Source organism: Caretta caretta, chromosome 7, assembly GCF_965140235.1.
Source record: "Caretta caretta isolate rCarCar2 chromosome 7, rCarCar1.hap1, whole genome shotgun sequence".
In the NCBI taxonomy this organism is placed as follows: Eukaryota; Metazoa; Chordata; order Testudines; family Cheloniidae; genus Caretta; species Caretta caretta.
The window spans coordinates 59,099,688-59,122,438 of NC_134212.1; the positions used below are offsets into that span (position 1 = coordinate 59,099,688).

General features: G+C 45.5%; 1 protein-coding gene across 5 annotated transcripts in view; it reads right to left on the reverse strand.

Annotated features, from left to right (window-relative positions):
- ARHGAP22 (Rho GTPase activating protein 22) overlaps nt 1-22,751 on the reverse strand; it is a 238,422-nt gene that overhangs the window by 134,816 nt on the left and 80,855 nt on the right. Inside the window, exon 1 of one of the 5 annotated variants that reach the window (XM_048859118.2) lies at nt 15,093-15,393. The exons of 3 other annotated variants lie outside the window; for them this stretch is intronic. In XM_048859118.2, the coding sequence (XP_048715075.1) occupies nt 15,093-15,144 (52 nt within the window). In that variant the 5' untranslated portion in view covers nt 15,145-15,393. Of the gene's footprint in view, nt 1-7,106; nt 7,202-15,092; nt 15,394-22,751 lie in introns of those variants that run through there. One more of the 5 variants, XM_048859116.2, reaches the window with a different exon arrangement.

A 22,751-nucleotide genomic window follows, 5' to 3' on the forward strand; every position in this document is an offset into this window, starting at 1 on the left:
ATCAAGGTAGGCCATTTCCAGCACAAATCCAGGTTTTCTCACCCCCCCCCCAAAAAAAACCACACACACACACAAACTCACTCTCCTGCTGGTAATAGCTTATCCAAAGTGACCACTGTCTCTACAATGTGCATGATAATCAAGGTGGGCCATTTCCAGCACAAATCCAGGTTTTCTCACCCCCCCACCCCCATACACGCACAAACTCACTCTCCTGCTGGTAACAGCCCATCCAAAGCAACCACTCTCCCCACAATGTGCACGATAATCAAGGTGGGCCATTTCCAGCACAAATCCAGGTCTTCTCACCACCCCCCCCCACACACACACACAAACTCACTCTCCTGCTGGTAATAGCTCATCCAAACTGACCACTCTCCTTACAATGTGTATGATAATCAAGGTGGGCCATTTCCAGCATAAATCCAAGTTTAACCAGAATGTCTGGGGGGGGGGGGTAGGAAAAAACAAGGGGAAATAGGCTACCTTGCATAATGACTTAGCCACTCCCAGTCTCTATTTAAGCCTAAATTAATAGTATCCAATTTGTAAATGAATTCCAATTCAGCAGTTTCTCGCTGGAGTCTGGTTTTGAAGTTTTTTTGTTGTAAGATAGTGACCTTCATGTCTGTAATTGCGTGACCAGAGAGATTGAAGTATTCTCCGACTGGTTTATGAATGTTACAATTCTTGACATCTGATTTGTGTCCATTTATTCTTTTACATAGAGACTGTCCAGTTTGACCAATGTACATGGCAGAGGGGCATTGCTGGTACATGATGGCATATATCACATTGGTGGATGTGCAGGTGAACGAGCCTCTGATAGTGTGGCTGATGTTATTAGGCCCTGTGATGGTGTCCCCTGAATAGATATGTGGGCACAGTTGGCAACGGACTTTGTTGCAAGGATAGGTTCCTGGGTTAGTGGTTCTGTTGTGTGGTGTGTGGTTGCTGGTGAGTATTTGCTTCAGGTTGGGGGGCTGTCGGTAGGCAAGGACTGGCCTGTCTCCCAAGATTTGTGAGAGTGTTGGGTCATCCTTCAGGATAGGTTGTAGATCCTTAATAATGCGTTGGAGGGGTTTTAGTTGGGGGCTGAAGGTGATGGCTAGTGGCGTTCTGTTATTTTCTTTGTTAGGCCTGTCCTGTAGTAGGTGACTTCTGGGAACTCTTCTGGCTCTATCAATCTGTTTCTTCACTTCCGCAGGTGGGTATTGTAGTTGTAAGAATGCTTGATAGAGATCTTGTAGGTGTTTGTCTCTGTCTGAGGGGTTGGAGCAAATGCGGTTGTATCGTAGAGCTTGGCTGTAGACAATGGATCGTGTGGTGTGGTCAGGGTGAAAGCTGGAGGCATGTAGGTAGGAATAGCGGTCAGTAGGTTTCCGATATAGGATGGTGTTTATGTGACCATTGTTTATTAGCACTGTAGTGTCCAGGAAGTGGATCTCTTGTGTGGACTGGACCAGGCTGAGGTTGATGGTGGGATGGAAATTGTTGAAATCATGGTGGAATTCCTCAAGGGCTTCTTTTCCATGGGTCCAAATGATGAAGATGTCATCAATATAGCGCAAGTAGAGTAGGGGCGTTAGGGGACGAGAGCTGAGGAAGCCTTGTTCTAAATCAGCCATAAAAATGTTGGCATACTGTGGGGCCATGCGGGTACCCATAGCAGTGCCGCTGATCTGAAGGTATACATTGTCCCCAAATGTAAAATAGTTATGGGTAAGGACAAAGTCACAAAGTTCAGCCACCAGGTTAGCCGTGACATTATCGGGGATAGTGTTCTTGACGGCTTGTAGTCCATCTTTGTGTGGAATGTTGGTGTAGAGGGCTTCTACATCCATAGTGGCCAGGATGGTGTTATCAGGAAGATCACCGATGGATTGTAGTTTCCTCAGGAAGTCAGTGGAGTCTCAAAGGTAGCTGGGAGTGCTGGTAGCATAGGGCCTGAGGAGGGAGTCTACATAGCCAGACAATCCTGCTGTCAGGGTGCCAATGCCTGAGATGATGGGGCGCCCAGGATTTCCAGGTTTATGGATCTTGGGTAGTAGATAGAATATCCCAGGTCGGGGTTCCAGGGGTGTGTCTGTGCGGATTTGATCTTGTGCTTTTTCAGGAAGTTTCTTGAGCAAATGCTGTAGTTGCTTTTGGTAACTCTCAGTGGGATCATAGGGTAATGGCTTGTAGAAAGTGGTGTTGGAGAGCTGCCGAGCAGCCTCTTGTTCATATTCCGACCTATTCATGATGACCACAGCACCTCCTTTGTCAGCCTTTTTGATTATGATGTCAGAGTCGTTTCTGAGGCTGTGGATGGCATTGTGTTCTGCACGGCTGAGGTTTTGGGGCAAGTGATGCTGCTTTTCCACAATTTCAGCCCGTGCACGTCGGCGGAAGCACTCTATGTAGAAGTCCAGTCTGCTGTTTCGACCTTCAGGAGGAGTCCACCTAGGTGGATTCTCATCTGGCTGCTGTCACAGACCCTATTCCTCTGTCTTGCCCTGGTTCCTGGTTTCTGACTTGGGCTCTGACCCTCAGCTTTGGTACATGGTGTCTGACCTTGGCTCTGACCCTTGGCCCGGCCCTACCTTCTAGGCCTGACTGCCCATGTCCCAGCCTTGGCTTTTCTAGCTTTCTGATCAATGTCAGGATTATGACATCGGGGCAGTTCAGCCAAGCAGTAGAGGGCTGGCTCAGTTCATTTGCATACTGCAACCCCCTTGGTTAAAATGCTGTTTGAGTTGTTTCTTGCCCTCCAATGAACTCCCATTTCTCTGACTACAAAGGAATGGCAGAGAGGTGATATCACACCTCCTGAGACCACCTGAGTTATGAAGTTTGACTTTCTGGCTGTTGGGTTGTTACAGTGTCTGTTTCACGACCTGGGCTGAGTGAGTGGCAGAAATTAAACAGACCACAGAGGTGGTGAAAAGTCCACTGGATTTGTCGTAGCCTTTCAGACAGAATCATCTAAAATACCTTTGATTACTAGGGAGAGGACTAAACTAAAACCTAAGCAATTCCTGAACTGATGGCTACTAAAAAAACTTGCCAATCGTTAGCCCACTGATGCCACTGCCTGTCATATTGACCAGTATTGTTTCCTTGTACTCCCCCATCAGTCTGTCTGTGTCCAGCTGTTGTCTCTTGTCTTATACTTGGATTGTCAGCTCGTGGCAGCAGGGACTCTGTGTTTGTACAGCACCTAGCACAATGGGGAACTGGTCCATGCCTGTGGCTCCTAGAAATTACCATGAACACCAAAAAATATACAGCAACTGCGAATTTAGGGCAGATTTGGATTTGCATCTGGTCCAGACTTCTTGGTTAACTGGATTCTCAATAACAAGCCAAATCAACACCCCAAATCTCATCTCACCCAAACTCTGGAAAACATCTGACTCATAGACTCATCTCTCTTCATAATATTTCTGGTAATTATTTTATGGTTCTTAGATACCACAGTGATCGCACCTTAGAACTACCTAAGAGAGAGGCACAGGTTCTGTAGATAGTTTTTAAAACACGTGAGTTTTCTTGCTGGTTTAACCTTTATGCTTTGTGAGACAAAATTACAGCCAGTCAATGATGTAAGATACTTTATTATCCCAGCAATAAACAAAATGTTCAAAAAGCAGGTTAAACAAACAGGAATTAGTCCTGCCACTGAACTTAGTCAATGTAACGGATCTCAAAAGCCCTTTTGCTTATGGCAGCTGCTAACAGCAATGTGACCACCTACAACAGCCACAAGCAATCCAACGTTAACGTCTGACCCAAGGATAAAATATTAATTACAGTGAAACCAGTTGATAACAACAATACAGCTGTTGTCAACACATGCCACAGAGGAGTGTTAATCCCTCCAAATCTGAGAACATGTCCCAGCACAGGTTCTAAGAAGACAGTTACTGAATCAGAGACTATTGGGGTGGAACTCACCTCATAAATCATCTTGTGCAATCCCCCCCACAACGGATCAGTACAGGATCCTTCCCTGAAATGTTTCTCCAGTCCTGTTGTAAATGTGCCAAGCAATGGAGCTTCCAAAGGACTTCTCCAGTCTAATAAATCTCACCATCAGGAACTTCCTTACGGTATTCAGCCAACATAGTCCTTTATCAATTACATTCCATTAAGACTCATTCTAGTCCATCATATCACCCTAGAGCAACTCCTTTCCCTCCATAGCATTCACACCATTCAGACAGCTAGAGAGAGTTAAGTCTCCCCCACTTTAATTATCATTGTGGCAAGATAAACGTACCAGGGGTGTAATTTAGTTTGGTTGAGATTTTGTTGAGGAATATTTAGTTATTTGAATCCATCTTGATCACCAAATCTTTATTTTTTTATGATAGGGCTCACCAGGGCTCAGAGTCTTCCAGACAGAAAAGGTGGCACAATCTTGGCCTTAACCTTGAGGCATAATCCCAGCCTTGTGGCTAAGGCACCTGGGACCTGGGAGACCTGGGTCCATTCCTGGCTCTGCCACAAACTGCCTAGGTCACACTGATCAAGTCACGTAGGGCTTGCCTATACCTGAAAATTAATCCAGCATAAAGCAGCGTGTGAATTTAACATGGATTAACTATTGCTGATTAACTCCTTGTGTGGATGCTCTTATTCCAGGGTCAGAGTGCTTTATTTCAAATTACCTTAAAGCAGAATAAGGCACTCTTACTCTGGAATGAGGATGTCCGTATGCGATAGAGATGGCAATTTCCTGCAAATCCTTGGGAGACCTTGAATTTAGTTTAAGTATCTTTGGGATCTATTGTTTTAAATGAATGATTTATGTATGACTGTGTCCTACTCCAGGAGGGAGGGCTACCACTGCTCCTTCAGGAACTGAAAGCAGTGGGGGGGTGGGATAATTGAGGCAAATCAGCCAGGTTGTAACCCACCAGACAGGTGTCACACCACCTGGAGAGGCTCACATATACTAGGTTCTCCAGAGATCAGCAGACAAAGAAAGGACTTTGGGATAAACAGCCTGAGTTTAAACTGATTCAGGCTCTGCTTTCTGATCCAGCACACAGACAGGACCTTCTGTCCAGAGGGCCCGCCCAAGCCTTAGGGAAGGGTTGGAAGGACTGACACCTGCCAGCACCTGAGGTTGGAATGGGGTGATTACCGGTGACCTTATTAGCATGCTTGTAGGTTCTTTTATTGTTTTTAATATGTTTTCTCTGTCCTGCTTTCACCTTAAGAATAAACATGCTTGCTTAGAAAGAGCTGTGGGGTAACTTCTAAATACTGGCAATTAACCCTGTCATAGCCTCTGGAGAGAGCAAAGCAGAGGCGCCGGCCTTGTAGGCAGCCTGGCTTGCAGGGAAATTCACAGTGTAGGCAGGGAACTGTGCAGCCTGGTCAAAACTCACGTCAGGAGGGAGAGGGACGTGGTCTCTACCCGAGAGACGTGATGACTGAGGAGCCGTCAGCCTAGAGTAGGTGACCTTGGTAGACCACAGAGGGGGAATACAGGGGCAGTTGCCCTTCACTGTGACACCATATATGGAGTTAACCAGGAACAGTGAGTCCAGATTTTCTTCCCTTGCAAACAAGCCCTGAGTTTTTCCTGAGCCTTCCAAACTCCTAGTATAAAATGGGGACAATAGCACTTCCTCTCTCCCATCCTTTGTCTGTCTTTTCTGCTCAGACAGTAAAATCTTCAGGGCAGGTCTGTTTCTTACTATGTGTCCATGCAGTACTTGGCACAGTGGGGCTCTGATCTCAGCTGGGGCCTCTAGGAGGCTACTGTAATACAAATAATAAGCAATAATGTGATCCACACAGCATAAGATACAGCTATCCAGACAATCCCTGCCCTGGGCAGTTATTCAGTCCTTCCCAGTCAAGCCAATGACATTTAAAGACACACCAGACATATTTGGCCATAACAAACCTTCACCCCACACTTACCATGACTCTTATGAGTTTTGCCCATCCCTGTAGGCATATGCTTGGATTCAAAGAGACATCTTATTAAAAGGTTCTCCTGGATGAATAGGGCTGTGAAGGGGTTAATATTGCAATATCACTTAGCTTCTGAGAGTCCTTCCTTCCATTGCTGTGTCAAGCCCTTATCAGACTGAGTTTATCCATTTGAAATGTAAACTCCAAACAGTGTGACCCTGACTGTCCCCAAAATAAAAAAAGGGAGTTATCTAGGGTAGGTTGATGCTAGAGTGCAAACTAAAGCAGGAGTTAGATGTGGGGTGGGGGGTTAATTTCTATCAGGACTTCTTTCATGTAGCACAACTTTTTATATCTGTGCCCCAGAGACAAATTAATGGTAGGCAGAGATGCATCAACTCTGGAACTTCAAATTCCATAATATTAAAGTGTGTTTAACTCTAGAAATTATTTAAAGAGGTTTTGGGCCAGTAACAAAGATTAAAATGAGTACCCTTGCAGCTACATGGTCACTAGGAGCAGTGCACTCAAGTGAACAGAGCAGTGCAAGAGGACTCTAGGGACCTGGGCTCTACATTTCCCCTCTCTATGCCTCAGTTTCCCCATCTGTAAAATGGGGATAATGATCATGACCTCCCTTGTAAAGCACTCAGAGATCTACTGATGAAAAGGGCCATATAAGAGCTAGGTATTATTATATTTGGAGTAACAGTGTCATTTTGCATCTTCTGGCTCCCTAGATGCCCTAGCATCTCATTTAGCTATGGGAGCAGGGGGGCTGCAGGACTAGCGGGGGGGGGGGGGCAGGAAGGTTGCCATATACAGACCTGTAATGTGATTGCATTTGATGTGAACACGTCCACAGAATAATCCTATTTTCAAAGGGGAGAAAAGATCTTTGTTTCAGAAAGTCTTTGCACGGCACATTTAACTGATTGATGCATTTATATTACTGTGCACCCGGGTGTGAGTTCTGACTGTAGACAATACAAGGTTTGGCTTGCACCAGCATGCCTTTAAAATCAGGACACAATTAGGAGATTTGGGTAAGTAGGCACTATATCAAAAATACAGAAAATGATAGAAAGCGATGAGAGAACAGAATCTTCACAGTTTTTTTTAACGTTTTTATCAGAAATGATACATTCAGAAAGGGCAAGATGGTGGCACAGATACACCTCTTACCTTACCTCCATTTAGGTAACTTTCCTGCGGCAAAGGCAAGATATGGGAATAGAATGAAGAAGAAATGTCACTGCAGGTGCCTCCAAGAGCATACATGAGCCACTCTCTAGGGAGAGCCTGAAATCAGATCAGATACTAAGTCAAGTCCATGAGCTGTAACCATTTAAACAAGCCAGAGGTCATGGATTTGGTGGAAGTTATGAAGTCTTCAGGTGTTAAGTTCAGTTGTACAAGGGGTTAAACATAGAAGGCCATAAAAGGCAGTTCATCCAAGGGGCACGTAGGCTGCCTGTTTGCCAAAGGAAGCTGGTGTCCAAACGTCTCAGCCAAGCCAAGCAGCTAGTGTATCCTCATTGTCCTTGCCTGATTGCTCCCACATAGCCCGCCTCCTTTTTCTCCTTCACATTGGTGCCTGCTTGTACACTGCCTGCGGCTGACTTTACTTGATCTCAGCAGCCTGCCATTGCTCTCTGCCTCATATAACACCCCTAGGGTGACTAGATAGCAAGTATGAAAAATCAGGGGACCCCCTATCCTGCTGCCACCCATGCAGCATGCCCAGAGATGCACATTTTGGGCGCAATCCTACAAGATGACCAGTGACCTTCACTACCATGGATATCAGTGACAGCTGTACTCAACCCTCTCAAAAATGTGTTTCATTTTCTGTGAAAAAAATCCAAACCCCTAAAAAGAAAAAAAATCAAAATTTTTGCAGGTGGTTTCTCTCAGAAAAACAAAAATGATGTTTCTGTTTTCTCCAACCAAAAACGGGGAAAAAGATGTTTTAAATCAGAAATCCATTTTCCATTAAAAAAAAAAGGGTGAAAGGAAAACCTCTGACCAGCTTTCCTCAGCAAGCACCCAGCCTCAATCTTAGAATGAGCACAGAGACTGAGCAAAAGCCTGAACACATGAGCAACCATGCAATGCCTTTGTAATGATATTGGTTAATTTCCCTCCTCTTTGGTGCATAAGGGATGGAGCCCATGAAGGTTAATGGGACTTCTGTATCCTATTGATACAGGAACAGTTTCACTTGCTTCAGGACAAAAGGACAGCGTTTGCTTTTGTGGAAACAAACAAAATCACAGATGGGATTTCCAGACTACAGTTAAAACTGCACGAATGCTTCCATGATTATATTCCTTATTAATTAGAGCTGCTCAAGTGTTTAAAAATTTAACTAAAAATTTGGAATTTCAATTAAAAAAGGGAATGGAAATGAATTTTTCACAAAAAAATCCTGGAATTTCATCCCGTTTTGACCAGTTCTATTATTAACTACAAGGATAAAAATAATCAAAGGATGCAGGGCTAGCCACCAAGCCACTTTAGGGACTGTGCAGTCTCATCTCGGCTGCTTTAGAGTGATCCTCTTTCTAACCAATGGCCTTCCCAATTCGGGCTCAATCTAGGAATAAATTCCATGCCCCGTATTATACAGGTCAAACTGGCGACCATCTGGTTCTATGCTTGTCCAGCACCTGGTCCATGACTGGAGCTCCTAGATGTCATGGTAATAGAAATAATAAATAATAATAATAGATGATCATAGTGTCCCTTCTAGCCTTAAAATCTACAGCCAAATTGTAGTAACTATTATTATGACAAAGACGAGGAACTGGGCTGACACTCACCAGCTCATTTGGCCCTCGGACACTGTCCCCAGGCTCTTTGATGGTAATAATCTGCTCACTGCTGACATGGAGCCTAGAGATTAATGGCTCCGCACTCCATTGCAAATTCAGCTGTTTGGCTAAGCACTGGCCTGGCAGGAAAGAGGTGTTTCCTAGCTATGATACAGCTTTTACTTCTCAGTGAGAGCATCTTAACAGGAAATGATTAATTGTGTAGTAGTTTGATCTGAAGCGGCTGGAGGACAAGATAATGGCTGCCAAGGAAGAACTTGTACAGGTAAACAAACAAATTGGTCCCTTCCCGTAAGCCATCCAGAGCCCCACAGCTGCCATTGTATATTGATTAGCTGCTGAGATGAAGGAAATCACTTTACATACCAGCGCAGGACGTGCATGCCTGATTTAGGAAAGGTACCTGGCTGTAGGAAAGTGCTTCAGTCCTATTAAACATCAAAGGAAAACATAACACCTCCTATGAAAGAAATGAGATTTCAGTGTGACAGAGATGCATACCTACCCCACACACAGCCCAGCAGCTGACTGCCTGAACCCAAACGGCTAGAAGTGTGCTATCTTTCACCCCATGGCTCTGCACAACCTCACCATGGGGGAGCCAAAGAGTGAAATCACAGTCAGTAACCAGGCCACAGTCCCGTTTGCCAGACATATCATTTTTTTTGGTGGAAGACTTTTTTTTTTGAATAAGAACTATGAAAACTGGAAAAAAAATCTGGAAAATAATGAGAAAAAAGTGAAAAGAAAAGACAGTGAGCAAGAAACTTCCCCAAGTTTTTGATTCTTAGGAACACTCCATTCTTTAACTCACAGAGGTAATATTATGAGACCCAACTCAGTGTTTGTAAAGTGCTTTGAGATCCTTGGCTGAGCTAGGTTAAATGAAGCTTAAAATATTTATTATCAATAAATGTATTGCTAAATACCATCTTCCCTGATTTTCTTGTCTGCTCTATCACAACAGAAGCTCCCCTATTCTTTGGATGGGCAAATGAATTCTTTTAATGGCTTTCCCCGCTCAACTCTCCACATCAGATTACAGGTGGAACCCCAGCTAGCTGTAATATTTCAAATAAAACCCCAATCTCTCACTGTGCTCACTGGACTTCGGCCTTAAGCACAGGATCCAACCACAAAGCACTCAGTGGCAATCAACAGCCATTCTGACGCCAGATAAAATCTAATAGGCAAACAGCAGCTGGCTGCGAACTTGAAAGGTCTGGGCTCATGTTTGCCTGAGCTTGGAATTCGTAGTAACTAGTTCACTGGGGTTTGATTTTTATGGCAGTGAATGCACTATATATCTCTTAGCAGAGTTAACTCAAACAGAGCAAACTGATGGCCAAATTAATGGCGGCAAACGGAATATTTGTTGATCTTCACAGTTATATTGCCCCATTGGAAAGTCACTTATAGAAAAATGCTCCTGTTATTGGTTTGCAGATATTTTCCTGTAGGTGTTCTAAGGGAACAACAACTGATGTCAAAAAAATCAAGGACAAAAAAAGGAAGGGATACAATTAAAACGAATAAGCCTGGCTCAGGGGACTTGGCAAGGGGTCTGGTCACTTTCACCTACAAGATGCATGTCAGAATCTGGCCCAGGCTAGCAGGGACTGCAAGCAGCTGGAGGGTGGCCTCTCTCTCCAGTTTCATTCCAATTCCTAGCAGTCACTCTCCCTCATCCCCCCAAAGTCTCATCACCTTTACTGACAATCATGGATGGACAAGATGCCTAAGCACTGGACTGATCACTCCTCCATGGCAAGCACACGGTCTCAGTGAGCCTACTGCGTAGATGCCGCGCCACAGCCAGTGAATCTAGCACCTTTCACAAGCGTGGCAAACCCACTTGTGTAACCACTGCTGCAAATGCTGTTGGCCTTTCTTTGCCACTTATTCCTACCTCTTAACTGTTCTGATGAAGATGTTGCTACTCATGCATTACCATTTCAGATTAAGTGGACTTCTTGTTACTTAGGTCTCTCTCCTGCTGATGGGCAAGACAAGCACACCACAGCTGTTTGCATGGGCTCAAATTTCTTTCCGCACTAATCTCTCCTAAAGCAATAACGTGGGGCCTTATGTTATGGCCCGGGACGTAGGCAGGCTTGCCTAGTGGTCAGGGTAAGAGTCAGGTCTAGTGGGCAGAGCAGGCGTCCAGGTTGGGGAACGAAGCCAAGGGTCAGCACCAGAGTCAACTGCCGACCATCAGAACCAGGAATCAAGCCAAAGTCAGAGCGAGGAATCAAAGCTGAGGGTCAGTGCAGAGGTCAGGTATAAAATGCCAGAGCCAAGACTCAAATTAGAGCCAGAACTGGTAACTGATGGAAGCAAGGTATAGCAGCAGGAATCGGAGGAGAAGCAAGGATCAGGAATGGTGCAGGAGTATGGTGGGAGCATAAGCGAAGGCATGGGTGAGTCAGGAATCAGGAACAGGGGTGCAGGAAGCAGGCACAAGCAGCGACCGGTGCAATCACAACAGGAAGTTACCTTGCTTCTCAGACAGCTTCCTGTGCCTCCTTTTGGATTAAATAGCCTGTTAGGACCAATCAGTGAAGCCAGGCGATCCTTCAATCAGCGCTCAAGTGGGTGGGGCCTTGGCTGAGGCTCTAGTCCTATGAGCTTCTTGGCCCAGCAGGTTTTAGCAGACATGGGGTGGAGGTCAGGATGTGGTTGGGTGTCTGGGCACTCACAGGCCTGGGTGCATGACCTGGGACACCACACCCTTGCTGATCACTCACAGACATGGAGATCTGTGATTTGGTCTCCCTCCAGGTCATAATCCACTCACCTGCCAGCCGCCCTGAGGTGCCAGGGACAGACCGAGCTGTTCTTTTTACCAAGGCTGAAACTGGCAGGATCAGCACAACAGCCCAAGGTGTGCAACCGTCAGTGCCTTGGCCACAAGCCATGCCATCTCTCCTGCATCCACCACAAGGATTGCCAGAGCCCACCAACAAACGGTGCCAGTTAAAGCGCACGGGCAAAAGGCCAGAGCAACAGCAGCACAGAGCCATGCTCTGAAACCACCCGCCAAGAGCACAAAGTCTGCCAACAGCGCTGCGCTGCAGCAGCAACAGACCCAGAGAGAACCTCCACGGAAGCTGGTGTGAGAACAGCATGGGGATCAGAACCACACACACACACACACACACACACACACAAACACACACAGGCAATCTTACTTCAGTGGCACCACACCAAAGGAGAAGTTGGCTGAGATCCCAAATCCAGGCCCCAGTTCTGCAGCTGAGGCTCATCTCTAATATGGATTGAGGTGGAAAATACCCAGCCTCTCTAGCTGCCCATAAATCAGGTTGATACAGTACAAAACTTGCACCAGTCTCCAGTTTTATAAAAGCTTGTTTGTCCATAACCAATATTGGGAAAGAAATTTAACTGGGACTTTTTCCTTCCAATCAGCCTGAAAGAGAGAGTTGTTACAGTGGGAAACATTTATACTGTACTAAAAGAGGCATCACGTATACTTTCAACATAAAATAATCCGTGGCAGGCACTGCAATGGGCTAAGCTGGAAAGAAGGCCCTGCAATGTCTGTTAGTATGAGGTACTCCTATACTGTATTTTCTGGCCTCTCTGCCTGGCCAGGTGGCTCTGTAGATAAAGAACAGCCTGACTAATGCTGGACTTTCATCTCAACTGGGATAAAAGTCTGTGGTGTTGCCAAGCTTTTCAGGCTTAGTTAATGGTACAGATCTGACACAGAAACACTTGACACTTCTGAGCCTAAATGAAGTGTGCTGACTAAAATGCTCTCTCTTTAGAAAGGGTTTCCCCTTGGGCGGGGAATGATGTTGGGGGAGTGATGTGGATTAGTGTATTAATCTTCCCCTTTTGAAGACATAGAGCCAGATTCTGATTTAACTTGTACCAGTGTAAACTGGAGTAATTTAGCTAAATTCAATGTAGTGACTCTGGATTTATACCAATATAACTGGGATCAAAGAGTTTGGACTCTGGGTTCAAGCCTCATTCAATCCAGGAATGAAATTAGTAGAACTCCAGAGCCAAAACTCAGGGTTGCTTTGATCTGGGGGTTTGGTTTGGGCCCACCTGTAGTGAGGAGAGTGATACATCTTATCGTGGGTCCTCATTTGTGAGCCTTAGCAGAAGGGATAATCAGCTTTGGAGTCATGTTAACCAAGTGTCTGTTGTCTCTGAGTTAAATTAAACAAGGCACATTTATGATCACCTTGATTTGACCCTCGCCACTTCTGAGCTCCCATCCGAGAGAGAGCCCAGGGGGACAAATTGCGCCTCATCTGGTTTGGATTAACTCCATTTCAGCATCTGCCCCTTTCAAATGTAGCTGATTAGACAGATATCACCTCATTATTTGTTCTTCATTTAGCTTTCTTCTTGGTATCAACTTTTATTTGTTTGAATGAAGCTCATACATTCTGACTTATGACTCATTGGAATAATAAAATTGTATGGAGTGATGGACGTATAGAAGCTACATGTTGCATTAATGCTGTACCAAACATTTTATATTTTTTTTTAAAGATCAAAATCAAATACAATCTGTTTAACACCCTACAACAGTGGTTCTCAAAGCCGGTCCGCCGCTTGTTCAGAGAAAGCCCCTGGCGGGCCGGACCGGTTTGTTTACCTGCCGCATCCACAGGTTCGGCCGATCGCGGCTCCCAGTGGCTGCGGTTCACCGCTCCAGGCCAATGGGGGCTACGGGAAGTGGCACAGGCCAAGGGACATGCTGGCCGCCCTTCCTGCAGCCCCCATTGGCCTGGAGCGGTGAACCGCGGCCAGTGGGAGCCGCGATCGGCTGAACCTGTGGACGCGGCTGGTAAACAAACTGGTCCGGTCCAGCAGGGGCTTTCCCCGAACAAACGGCGGACCAGCTTTGAGAACCACTGCCCTACAACTAAAACTGTGACCCTGAAGGCTAGAGCTCGTCAAAGAGTCTATTTTCACTTTCCAGGAAAAGTTTAAAAGAAAACGGACATTTTTTGACTATGTCAAAGACTTCCTAGAATGTTTAGGGTTTTGATCAAAAACCTGAAAAATGTTGGTTTTCGATTGTCGAAAGACATTTTTTTTTTGGTTGTCAAAAATGGAAAAATTTTGGTTTTTTGACAGCCTCTTCACAAATTATTTATTTTTTTCAATGAACCCACCAAAAAGATTCAGTGAAAAGTGTAATTTTCTTACAACGGTTTCTGTATTGTAAAAAAAAAAAAAAAGCAGTTTTTCATCCCCCAAAATTTTGAGATGAAAAATGTTTGACCAACTTTGCTGACGGTTTAGTTGCCAAATCACATTGTTCTTTCCAATATGTGTTATAGTTTAATTTGAATACGGCTACAGGACCAGTCAGGACTCCTGCTTGGAGAGAGACAGAGACAGAGACAGAGAGTCCAGACTCCTTTGGCTTACCTGCACCCTGAAACTATTCCTAATCCCCTGAAGGTCTTGTTCTTCAGAAAAGAGCTAAGTCTCACAGGAAATAAATGGGAACAGATGAGAAATACAGTGCCTGACTCCCCCGGGGCAACCTTTGTAGTTTATTTGTCTAGTTTCACTTTACATTTTGGAAAAAGAAAAAAGATTGAACTGTATTTTTAATATAATTCACACCCACAGCGCTTTACCACTGCGGCTGTTTATTAACCATTTTAGAAGTGATCTCACCTTTCAAAGGATTTGATAGTCTCAGAAAATAGGGGGAAATGACCCAATTCGCCATTCCACTGTATGCTGCTAAAACCCAAGTCATATATATCCAACTTACACTAGGTTAGGTAAGATTGGACAAGTAATAAATTGGGGTGGCAAGACCCAGTTTCGACCCATTAATGATTTTACAGAACACCGATCGCATGCACTCAGAGTCCGTGAAATGTACATATTGTGCACTGATCACCGATGGACTGAAATAAAAGTGAAATAAACTGAGAGCAGCCACTGCCGCCCCCCCGCCACGCCGAGCCCCTTCAGCCAGCATCTCCTAATGTAACTGCTTGCTTTGGTTCAGAAGCTGGCGCGTAGCAAGGGGCTGCCCTTGCAGCACTGCCGCTGAATAGCATTGCTCACATATCTCAGCACTGGGTAAAAGGGGGGGAACAAAAGGAACGGCTCTCGTTCTGACCGAATCAGACATCAGGACATTAAAACTGAACTTCAGAGATAGGAGCCTTTTCAATGCCAATGTGGCTTAATGAGGCCACAAGGTAGTGCCATTCCAGAAGCAATTATACTATGCAAAATAGCAACCCATGGGGGAGGCAAAGGTGGGGGAGGAGGAGGAAGACTTGCCTCTGAAGCCTGCAGGGAGATTTTGAAAGGCAAAGTTACCTTTGGTCTCCCGAGAGCGGCCTTTCCAGTCTTTGCAGCAGCACAGCCCCATCTCAGGTGCTGTGTCTCTCCAAGCCTCACAGCCAACTGGTCATCATTATTCCCACGAGACTGCTCCCCATCACGTAGGTACCCCCAGCAGCATCCTAGGCAGCAGGTACCACAGGAGGATGTAAAGGGCCAGAGCTACATCGCTGGCCCCAAATTGAGTCTTCCCGGGCCGTCGGCCGATGCTCAGACATTCTGTTCTCTCTGATCCCCCTGCACGTTTGTAACACTGCTGGCTGGACAGTTTCTCCTGCTTGTTTCCCAACTCACACCAACCCTCTAAGATGTGCAGCCCAAGCTCATTCCCTGCCAAGTCCTGCAAACATCCCAAACACAAACAGACCCTGCTAATCAATTTGAGAACTAGCAGATTGTTGCCTCGGGTCTCTGCTCCTTTATCTCCTATATTTCTGGCTGGCCACGGCGCATTTCACTGGCTCCTTTGCCTATTAAACTTCCACCGCTTATTAATTATATGCGCCCCTCTCTGAAGGAGTGAAAGGCCACGAGAGGGGGCTTTATGTGAGCAGCAGATGCCTGTTCTCTGATAGCCGGAGGGCAGCAGACAGACTCTGAATGTAAACCCTAAGTGTGCAGAAAAAGACACCAGAAAGGCCATGTAACCTCATGCAAAACGATGTCAGCAGAAGAAAGAAACGTCTCATTCCCCTGCCTTTCCCCAGATTAAAGCCTTTACAGTATATCTCTGAGACACTCTACTGGGAAGCACCAAGGCCTGTGGAGACCTCGCTTTCTCTTAAAGGTCAGTGCCACTGTAGCAATATTCCATGGGGTTATTTAAACACCCCCTTTTAATTGCATTAACCCAGCAAAGCACCAGCCGCACAGACGAGGCACCAGTCACATTCTGACGTTTGTTTCAGGTCAAAGGGAAAAGGTTATTAATCACACTGAGGTTTACTGACTCTGATCATTCCAGGTTTGTTTTCTAGGCCGTTCAGCTCTCAGTTTTAAAACAGGCATGGTCCCTGTTTCTTGAAGACCTGCTGCCTCGGAGAGTGTATCCCTGCTGTATGTTTGACAGCGCAATAATGCAGCTTTGTTTTGCTTTGAGCCTCTGATACACCTGGGCCCCTGTAAAAAGCTAGGGTTGAGGAGCTCAATAATAAGAGACAGCAGAGGGAGAGAAATTAGGAGGCACAAGCGAAAGATTGGAAAAGAAAGATACAGGAGAGCAGTTCTGGGGGCAGGAGGCCAAACTGCAGAATTGACGGCCTTTCAACAACAGCAATGAAGACACGTAGGGGATCAAAGAGACAGAGAGAGACTGGCTGGGGCAAGATTATGGAGGAGTTTAAAAACAAGGAACCCCATCTTGAAAAACAATTAAATCTATTCAGGACAGGCCTGATCCTGAGAGGCATACAGGACCTGTATCTCCTATTGATTTCAATAAGAGTCTCAGGTGCCTAGAAGGTCTCTAGATTGGGCTCCCAAAGCAGAAGAGATTGTCCCAAAGCACCCAGAATGAATTATAGGGTGGAAGTTTACTTGCTCTCCGACTAGTCAAGGTTCGTTTTCTAGGTGATTCAGAGGGAAGAGGTCCCTGCTGGACACACTGTTGCTATTGTTAGTGAGAGTCATCCCTAAATGCCAGCATTCTGTACTGACCAAGCACCAGGTGGTAGGAGATGCAAGTCCATCTTTTCCAAACCAACTGCTGCAAGAGAATTAGTTATTCTGTCTGTCTCTTCTTACTCGCAGAAACTACTGCAAGCCACTCTGAAATGAACTACGCTGGGCAGGCAAATCCTGTTCGGAAATGCCTTTTAGCCATCAGCATCTCTGAAACCTTTCACAAGGAGAAAAGAGAAGTCTGTGCAAAGAACATTAACAAAGCAAGAACCCGCTCTCTTCTCTGAAGCAAGATTCATTTTCTGAGCTTGCACTCCAGCCAAGGAGTGGGAGGGTGGACACACAAACCACCTGTCCACAATGCCTGGGTATTAAGCTGGCAAAATTCCCTGAGTTCAGCACAAAACCAAACTCCAAACAGTCCACAGGAAAGAGGAAGCTTTCTACTTACCGGGCTCTCTATATAACACATTTTCACTAGATCCCCCTGACTGCCAGGTCAGAGAGGAGCGGGCAAGGGTTGTGGTCAGAGCACACTGTGCACCAGCAAACACTGTCTAGCAGATGGGCCCTTGGGAGCAATTACAAGCAGGTATACTTTAAAGCAGTTTCTAGCCTCTGGCTAGCAGGTACTCAGCCTTTATGCATTTTAAGGTTTAACTATTGCTAAGTACCACATAATCTCCAAGGCAGGCTGTGGAATCCCCATCACAGGAGGTTTCTAAGAACAGGCTGGACAAATCCCTTGTCAGGGCTGGTCTAGGTTTACTTGGTCCTGCCTCAGTGCAAGGGGCTGGACTTGATCACTTCTCAAGGTCCCTGCCAGCCCAACAGTTCTATGGTTCTGTGCTCTCAGGTTGACCAATAGAGGCCGCTGTTTAGTTAAACACATTTCTCTTTTAAACAATCCAAATGTCAGTGTCACTTATTGAGAAATGCACATGCCTTAGAATGTGTTATGAATGTTTACGTTTACCAGGTGTCACTTCTTCACATTTAAATTCTAAGTACACTAAAGTGTCCCAAGGAACCTTGGGAAGCCAACAAGAAGCTTTTCTCTGTTTCTTTGTGAGCATTAAACTAAGTGGTCCCATGAGAATGCAGACAAGGTTGTTGTCGTTGGATTTCACATACAGTGACACTGTGATGCTTTTAGAATAGAAACCTTTTCAAAATACAGTCTAAATAAATACAATGCCAAGAGAAATGGGGGCGGAAGCTTCTGATGTGTTGACCACGTGGCACTTGAATGCATTTTACATTGCAGGAGTTTTAGAATGAGTATTGTTTCTATGCACATAGGCAGGGATTTTCAAGAGTGCTCAGCATTGGTCTAACTCTGTTCCCACTGAAGACAATGGGAATTTTACCAATCATAGAAACATAGGGCTGGAAGGAGCCTCAAGACAGATGCTTGTCTAACCTAATCTTAAAAATCCACAATGAGGGAGATCCCACAACCTCCCTAGGTAACCAGCTCCAGGGCTGAACTATCATTATGGTTAGGGAGGTTTTTTTTCTAATGGGAGCAGAGTTAAGCCAGTGCTGAGTGCTTCTGAAATCTCACCGATAATTTATATGCCCAGGGCTTATTCAGACTCCCATATTCACACAAAACCAAGTCTCAAGATCCTCCAAATCACAGAAGCAAACTCCTCACTCTGAAAAGTTCTTTTGTAAATAAAGCTCTTTACCGTAAGAGATTTTCAAAGTGTGAGTTTCAGAGGAACAGCCGTGTTAGTCTGTATTCGCAAAAAGAAAAGGAGTACTTGTGGCAACTTAGAGACTAACCAATTTATTTGAGCATGAGCTTTCGTGAGCCACAGCTCACTTCATCAGATGAAGTGAGCTGTGGCTCACGAAAGCTCATGCTCAAATAAATTGGTTAGTCTCTAAGTTGCCACAAGTACTCCTTTTCAAAGTGTGAGTGTATGTTTATCAAATATTGGTTGGCAAAAAGAAGAAGGAGGAGGAGGAAGAGGTGGTGGTGATTAGGAAAATGCTCAAAGAACAAAGGATTAGGAACATTTCACATCATTATAGCTGCAAAGTTATTTATTCCTACCAAATAGATTGGGGGTGAGAGGGGGAATTGCATCCAGTTTAGCTGTGAAATTTCAGTAAAATAGCTGTGGTTTGAGAGAGAAGGGGAGGTTAGAGGGAGGTTGAAAATAGCAAGCTACAGACAAATCATGTCTCTCCCTAATAACCTAAGACTCTGTATACCCAATACGCACTATGTACCCATAGGACCCTCTATATGCCCTGTTAGTATCTACAGAACCTGAAAACCCCATATACACTAGTATATCCTACATACAACAGCATGTGTATGCTGCATGTATTCTGTATACATTGTTCAGAGTAGCAGCCATGTTAGTGTGTATCCGTAAAAAGAAAAGGAGGACTTGTGGCACCTTAGAGACTAACAAATTTATTAGAGCATAAGCTTTCGTGAGTTTATGCCATTGAAAATCCTGGCCTAAAATCCACGTTGGTAACTGCAGTTCAAGAGAAAGATATACAGTTAATATACCTTTAAAAGGCCAACATATTAAACACTATGGCAATCCCAAGCCAGTTTGAGTGATTCCCACGAATATTACGCAGAATAATGGTCATCTTTAATTGACCATGATGAGAATATTACTTAGCTCTTCTATAGCACTTTCCATCCTTACATCTCCAAATGCTTTATGACAGATGTCAGTATCATTATCCCCATTTTACATATGGGAAAACCGATGCACGTGGAGGAAGAGTCTCATCAAACAACTTCATTACCAGAGAGCATTTGGTTTCTATGGCTGGAAAGATATGACTATCTCCATATGTCCCACAGCACAAATTGTCCTGTGCTTGTCCCAGTCTGAGGTCAATGGAGTATATGGGGAGCTGTCCGATCGCATGGCACTTGATCTTCCTCCTTGTTTCCATCTCAGAGAAACAGAACAGATGGGAGGGAGCTGGCTGCAGGCTGCCCACTCAGCCATTCCATGAAGAGCAGGCACTCAGGGGAAAACTGACTAAAGCCCTGCTCTCCTACTTGCATTCTGGGGATGCTAGGATCATGCAGTTATGGTTGCTGCTACTTCCCTGCCGCAGCTCAATTCTGGATTTTATGGTTTGTTGGTTTTTGTTAGAGGCTCTTTTAGCAGCGTTTACTTTCCATTTCCTAAAGTGGAGACAAATGCCCCCCAAATGATCTTGCTGCATGCTTTTCACGATGCCCATATGTGCCATCGCTCTGGCTGCTGGGAAGACCCTCCTCTTTTTCATTTTAAACACTGCTGCTGTGTTTACAGTTTCTTTCTTTTTGTTTTCAAATCCTTCTTCAAGGACAGAATTTGGTTGGATAGTGATCAGTGTCAGTGTCACTGTACATCCCTAAAGGAAAACAAAATCAACTGTAGGCCCCAGACAGAACAGCAAGAGACATGAGCCAATCTGCCAGCTACTTTACAGCAGGTACATATCGAGAAAACTAGCCATCAGGCTTCTACGATGTCTGTACTGGGAATTAAAGCAGGAATGAGTTAACATTGACACAAGTTTTTCCAGATAAAAAGCAAGGGGTCTGCTTCAGATGATTTACATAGGTATTTATACCATGCTATACACCACAGTATCTGAGCACCTAGGTGGTCTCTTCTAAAGCTAACCACCTAGGAATCTAGAGGTGATTAAACTCTCTCGTTTGCTCAAAAGTTAGAGGGAGTTAGACAGCCTGTCACAGGGTGAGCTGGCCCTTTATGGGCAGTTGGGCTCAGTCTGGATTTGCCCACTTCTCAGGTGATGGGACTAAAAGGCTGGGGCATGTTACGGTCACATGACCTGTGGGGCTACCCTATATAAGAGAAACCTGTGGATGAGCCAGACAGAGCTAAGGTGGGCTGTAAAGGACTGTGACTCACTGTGGGGAGGCCTGTATGGAGGGCAAAGCCCTGGAAGATTGGCCTTTGCTCCAGCAGAGGAGAGTTAATACAATAGTATCGGGGGGAGGGGAGGGGATAGAATTGGCTGGGAAGAATGTAGGCTGAGGCAATGGATGTTGGATGAGGCAATGGAAGGGTTTCTTCAGGTATGTTGGCAACAAGAAGAAAGCCAAGGAAAGTGTGGGCCCCTTACTGAATGAGGGAGGCAACCTAGTGACAGAGGATGTGGAAAAAGCTAATGTACTCAATGCTTTTTTTGCCTCTGTTTTCACTAACAAGGTCAGCTCCCAGACTGCTGCGCTGGGCATCGCAAAATGGGGAAGAGATGGCCAGCCCTCTGTGGAGATAGAGGTGGTTAGGGACTATTTAGAAAAGCTGGACGTGCACAAGTCCATGGGGCCGGACGAGTTGCATCCGAGAGTGCTGAAGGAATTGGCGGCTGTGATTGCAGAGCCATTGGCCATTATCTTTGAAAACTCGTGGCGAACGGGGGAAGTCCCGGATGACTGGAAAAAGGCTAATGTAGCGCCAATCTTTAAAAAAGGGAAGAAGGAGGATCCTGGGAACTACAGGCCAGTCAGCCTCACCTCAGTCCCTGGAAAAATCATGGAGCAGGTCCTCAAAGAATCAATCCTGAAGCACTTGCATGAGAGGAAAGTGATCAGGAACAGCCAGCATGGATTCACCAAGGGAAGGTCATGCCTGACTAATCTAATCGCCTTTTATGATGAGATTACTGGTTCTGTGGATGAAGGGAAAGCAGTGGATGTATTGTTTCTTGACTTTAGCAAAGCTTTTGACACGGTCTCCCACAGTATTCTTGTCAGCAAGTTAAGGAAGTATGGGCTGGAAGAATGCACTATAAGGTGGGTAGAAAGCTGGCTAGATTGTCGGGCTCAACGGGTAGTTATCAATGGCTCCATGTCTAGTTGGCAGCCGGTATCAAGTGGAGTGCCCCAAGGGTCGGTCCTGGGGCCGGTTTTGTTCAATATCTTCATAAATGATCTGGAGGATGGTGTGGATTGCACTCTCAGCAAATTTGCGGATGATACTAAACTGGGAGGAGTGGTAGATACGCTGGAGGGGAGGGATAGGATACAGAAGGACCTAGACAAATTGGAGGATTGGGCCAAAAGAAATCTGATGAGGTTCAATAAGGATAAGTGCAGGGTCCTGCACTTAGGACGGAAGAACCCAATGCACAGCTACAGACTAGGGACCGAATGGCTAGGCAGCAGTTCTGCGGAAAAGGACCTAGGGGTGACAGTGGACGAGAAGCTGGATATGAGTCAGCAGTGTGCCCTTGTTGCCAAGAAGGCCAATGGCATTTTGGGATGTATAAGTAGGGGCATAGCGAGCAGATCGAGGGACGTGATCGTTCCCCTCTATTCGACATTGGTGAGGCCTCATCTAGAGTACTGTGTCCAGTTTTGGGCCCCACACTTCAAGAAGGATGTGGATAAATTGGAGAGAGTCCAGCGAAGGGCAACAAAAATGATTAGGGGTCTGGAACACATGAGTTATGAGGAGAGGCTGAGGGAGCTGGGATTGTTTAGCCTGCAGAAGAGAAGAATGAGGGGGGATTTGATAGCTGCTTTCAACTACCTGAAAGGGGGTTCCAAAGAGGATGGCTCTAGACTGTTCTCAATGGTAGCAGATGACAGAAAGAGGAGTAATGGTCTCAAGCTGCAGTGGGGGAGGTTTAGATTGGATATTAGGAAAAACTTTTTCACTAAGAGGGTGGTGAAACACTGGAATGCGTTACCTAGGGAGGTGGTAGAATCTCCTTCCTTAGAGGTTTTTAAGGTCAGGCTTGACAAAGCCCTGGCTGGGATGATTTAACTGGGAATTGGTCCTGCTTCGAGCAGGGGGTTGGACTAGATGACCTTCTGGGGTCCCTTCCAACCCTGATATTCTATGATTCTATGATGTGCCCAATGCTGCACCTGGTAAGCTGCTGCTACAGGCCCCAATGAACACAATGCCTCCTCGCCCATGAGATCTAGTCTGCAGAGGAAACTTAATCCTAGCTTCTGACCTTCCTGCCTCAGCCAGCTGTAGAGTTATAGTAATTATCTGG